This window comes from Hippoglossus hippoglossus, chromosome 15, assembly GCF_009819705.1.
Source record: "Hippoglossus hippoglossus isolate fHipHip1 chromosome 15, fHipHip1.pri, whole genome shotgun sequence".
Taxonomy (NCBI): domain Eukaryota; kingdom Metazoa; phylum Chordata; class Actinopteri; order Pleuronectiformes; family Pleuronectidae; genus Hippoglossus; species Hippoglossus hippoglossus.
In genome coordinates this window covers 15,717,771-15,722,117 of record NC_047165.1, presented here as the reverse complement: position 1 = coordinate 15,722,117, position 4,347 = coordinate 15,717,771, and the positions used below count along the sequence as shown (strand labels likewise).

General features: G+C 38.9%; 1 protein-coding gene across 1 annotated transcript; it reads left to right on the top strand.

The window, feature by feature from the left end:
- Positions 1–789: 789 nt before the first annotated feature.
- mad2l1bp (MAD2L1 binding protein) lies at positions 790–4,178 on the top strand. Its single transcript, XM_034608083.1, has 3 exons — positions 790–1,193; positions 2,324–2,610; positions 3,271–4,178. The coding sequence occupies exons 1-3, from the start codon at positions 791–793 to the stop codon at positions 3,811–3,813; spliced, it is 1,233 nt and encodes a 410-aa protein (XP_034463974.1). The 5' UTR covers position 790; the 3' UTR covers positions 3,814–4,178.
- Positions 4,179–4,347: the final 169 nt, after the last annotated feature.

The following is a 4,347-nucleotide window of genomic DNA, read 5'->3' as shown; positions in this document are numbered from 1 at the left end:
CCATCCATCACAAGTTTTCAAGTTGTATCTCCACATGTAAGAACAATGAAAAGTTTCAACAGAGCAATTAGAGCATTGATCAAATTTAAATAAAACATATTAATATAATATAATTAAAATAAAATAAGACAAATACGATACTATAAAACTATATACAAATATATAACTATATACGCCTAGCAACTTAGAAACTAACACCATACTGTTTAAGCCAATACAGACGTTTTTTGTCTTTTCTATGTCATTTAAATCCCATGTTATTTATATGCCATGTTATTTATATGCCATTTTATTTACTTCACAATGCACGTGAATGCTACATGTGCACGTGAACGCTACATGTACTTTATGATGTCACTATGCTGCGTTTGGAACACGTGGGGGAAATCACGCGTCATGTTGAGCCAGTGTCTCCGATACTAGGACGTCAAACAACTAACATTTTCCTTGAAGTTTAATAAGAAGCCATTTTGTCATCATCGGTCTTACATTCTAGAAAGTGCCTAAAAATAACAATGTCAATATGTTTATTTCAAAGTACAGAAGTACAGAAACAATCTGTTATGTTTAGTCGGTGGAGTTCGAACAGACTTTTTTTTTAAATGTGAAGCCCTTTGTAACCTTATTTAGATAAGTGATATACAAATAAATGTATTCTTATTATTATTATTAAGAATACAATAGAATAGAATACAATAGTATTTTTTTTAAATACAGTCTATGGAGGAACTACGTTTTCACAAAGGGAAGTCTATTTTCCGAAGGGTCATTGAAGTCCACGTTTCCCATGATGCAGTGCGGCACAGACCCGGCGGAGACATTCAAAACTATGGCTGAAGAGTCGGATGTATCTAAACCAATTTTACGCTGTGAGGACACAGAGGACACGTCTATCGTTGGCAGCGGGGACAATGGGATAAAGACACGTCTGAGGTTTTCTCCGGATAAAGATACGAGCTCAACTCGGGAGCACGACACGACGAGTGAAGTCCCAACTTTACACCGTGTTCCCGAAGACTCCCATTCACACCGAGCGTCTGCGGAAACAGCCGAACAGCTCTCGGGCGAGGCCGCACACACACCTTTACACTCGGAAACCGAAAGAGACTTGAAAGACGTCTCCATTGAAAACAGGTTGAATTCAAATGAGCCGAGTGTAAACAACGCGGAGGAGAAGGAGAACATCGCTGCAGGTAGATCGTGTGTGTGTGTGGGGATCATCATGGCTCCGTCCCTCACTGTTATAGTGTATCTCTGGTTCCCTGTCAGGAAGATTGATTGAAGTGTTTGTTGCTGCATTGTAGACACACTGAGTGAGCTTATTTCCACACTCTTTGGTAAAATACATCCTGCAAATCATGATAATAAGAAACTTTCTCAAAATAATGACTTATACCACTGTCTCCAAATATCTTAAACTTTGTGACTTATAATCTGGACTTACATAACAGCAGTAGTTCAGATTCCAGTTTCTTAAATGTGATGGTTTGCAGATTTTCTGGGTTTATTTGTATCATTGTATTCATTAGTAATATAATAATAATAATAATAATAATACAGTCAAAACCACATGAAATGAGGAAAAAGGAAGAAGGCTTTAGTTAGTAAAGAAACTTCCCATAATGCAGGTTTAAATGAACACAACTAATAAGTAAATAGAATGTTCAAAGTTGTGCTTAAAGTTTTCCAAAAGTCTAATAATATTGATTCATTTCTAAGTCACTTCAGAATATCATAATAATGCTCAATATAGCTTGTTTCATTTCAGCTCGGTGTGAGTCTGTGCTGCCGTTTACCCATGATTTTACATCATTCACATCATTGAGTTTCTCTCCAAGCAGAGGAGACATTTGAAAGTCAGGACAAAATATTAGTGTTTGTTAAACACACACAATTGGTGACAGTGGATGGTCAAATCACCATAATAATCATGGTAATTAAACATTAAAACTATACAACTAAGTGTTGGGAATTTTACTATGGTATACCATGGTACCAGCAATCGTTTCACCCCTTGAAGCACAATATATAAGGCTGAAAAGAACGATTCAGAATCACAAGTACTCGATGCATTGAGTACATATTTCTGATACTACTTGTGTAGTCTTGCATAATTTTCAGTATTTGCCACATGCTTAAGCAAACATGAATTCTTCCACCACAACTGCACAGTTGCAATTTACGAGTAAAAATGTGGACAAAGGCTTCATTTGAAAACAGTCTCTGCTAGATTTCATTAACATTTAATTTGACTAGTTTAAATTGACCTAGATGGGTCCATTACTCACTCCAATGACATTATTCCATGTCCCTATTTGGACAGATATTGCCCAGGAAGAAGAGGAAAACAGGCCTGGTCAGAAAGGTTTGAATGATTCCAGTGTGACTGCCAGTAAACACAGTAACACAGAGGACAATGATGCTGAGGTGGCGAGAAGAGCACGGGAGCAAGGCTATGTGAGCGTCGTCTTCCCTGGCACGGTGACTCAGGAAGGCTGCTGTCGCTTTGTCAGCGAGATCCTCAAGTGCATTCTCTATCAGAGACAGCAACTACCCATGACGTATGACCAGCTGGTTTATTCCCAGAAGAAGCAACAAGCCTCAATGCAGGTAAGCAGGAAACATTATCTTGGTGCACATCAAAATATTAAAGTGAAAATTAAAAACACTGTAATTGCACTCGGTAGAGCGCTAACCCCTGTCACGGCCCAACAGCCCCCTTAAATTCACCAAATTTCACACACTCATAGATATCAGTTCCCTAGATTTGTCAGATTTTTTTTATTGCTTGGGATCCAGGAATTATTCTTTGGGTGAAAATGTTGAAACACCTTTTAATAGATTTTCTCCTACCCACACTGCATACTTCCACCAAATTTCATGGAAATCCGTTCAATTGTTCTGTGTAATCTTGCTGACAATCAAACAAACATACAAATCAACCAACAAACAAATGTACAGGGGTGAAAACGTAACCTCCTTGAGATAAGTGATTAAGAAATGTAATAATAATAACTTTATTTGTATAGCACTTATCTAAACAAGGTCACAAAGTGCTTCACAAAATACATGGCAATAAAAACAAATTATAAAGAAAGAAGGTTAGCGTTATTAGGGGCATATTAAATTCATTTTTAAGCGCCGGATCATAACATATTGAGGTCGAGACCTTAAATTTTAGAGATAAACCCAATAGTTTTCACAACGAGCAAGCACTTTGGCAGGTTGTTGATTCAATTAAAGGTTTTAATCAAATGTTTGGCTTTTCAGGATAAAGACCCAGTGATTCGCAGACCAGTGCAGTCAGCAGACATGGACTGGCGCAAGTCTCAGCAAACCCTTCAGGATCTGGAGGAGTTGCTGCAGCAGCTGGAGGTGCTTTTTTCCCTGAGCAGGGTGCCCCGCGTGCTGCTCCTAATGGGTGGCTCCCTCATCCTGCCCAAAGAGCTGTATGAGATCAACCTGGAGGGGCTGGTGTCGGCTGGTGGGGATCAGTGTCTACGGGTGTCCTCGTGCTTAAGGCAACTCTTCCGCACGCTTTTCGTGGCGGACCTTTTGTCTGACACCAGACCTGTTCGTTTAATGCCCACCACAGTCTTAGTGCTCGCTCACAGGGATTGCGGTGTAGGCTGGTTCCGCCCTAAACTACAATTTAAAGTGCCAACTCGTGTAAGGAACCAAGTTATTGCTCTTTCCACTGATCCCAGCAAGGACACAAGGGCAGAGGGGTCAGACTGGCAGGATTATGTGTGGTTTCAGGCCCCAATGACAATCAAGGGCTTCAGCAACTCACCCAAGTCGGGGAGCAAATAGTCTGTGAGATTAAAGCTCTCTTTCTTATACCTTATATTACATTTTAATGGTGGTTCAAGTGAATTTTGAATTGAGCTGTACATGTTTTATTGAATTATGAGGTAAAACTTTTTCTACTCATGATTAAAAGTCTGTTAGCTCAAACTATAGTGGGTGTATTGACACAAACTTTTCTCTTACTGTCTTCTGAAATATTTAGAAAATTTGTTCTCAAGATGCTTTGTTGGCATTTGATAAAATCAGTTGGGGAATATTTTATTTTTTTATATTTATTAAGAATGTTTTACATATTTTGTATCACTAATTTGTAAAGATATTAAAGGGATAGTTCGCTGAAATATGAAAATTCACTCATTATCTACTCACCACTATGCCGATGGAGGGGTGGGGGGGAAGTGTTTGAGTCCACAAAACACTTCTGGAGTCTCAGAAGTAAAGTTTGTTGCAGAAGGGTCCAATACAATTGAAGTCAATGGTGAACTAGACTTCAGACGTAATAAAACAAGCCTAAAAGTCCACTACCGGAAGTGGCGA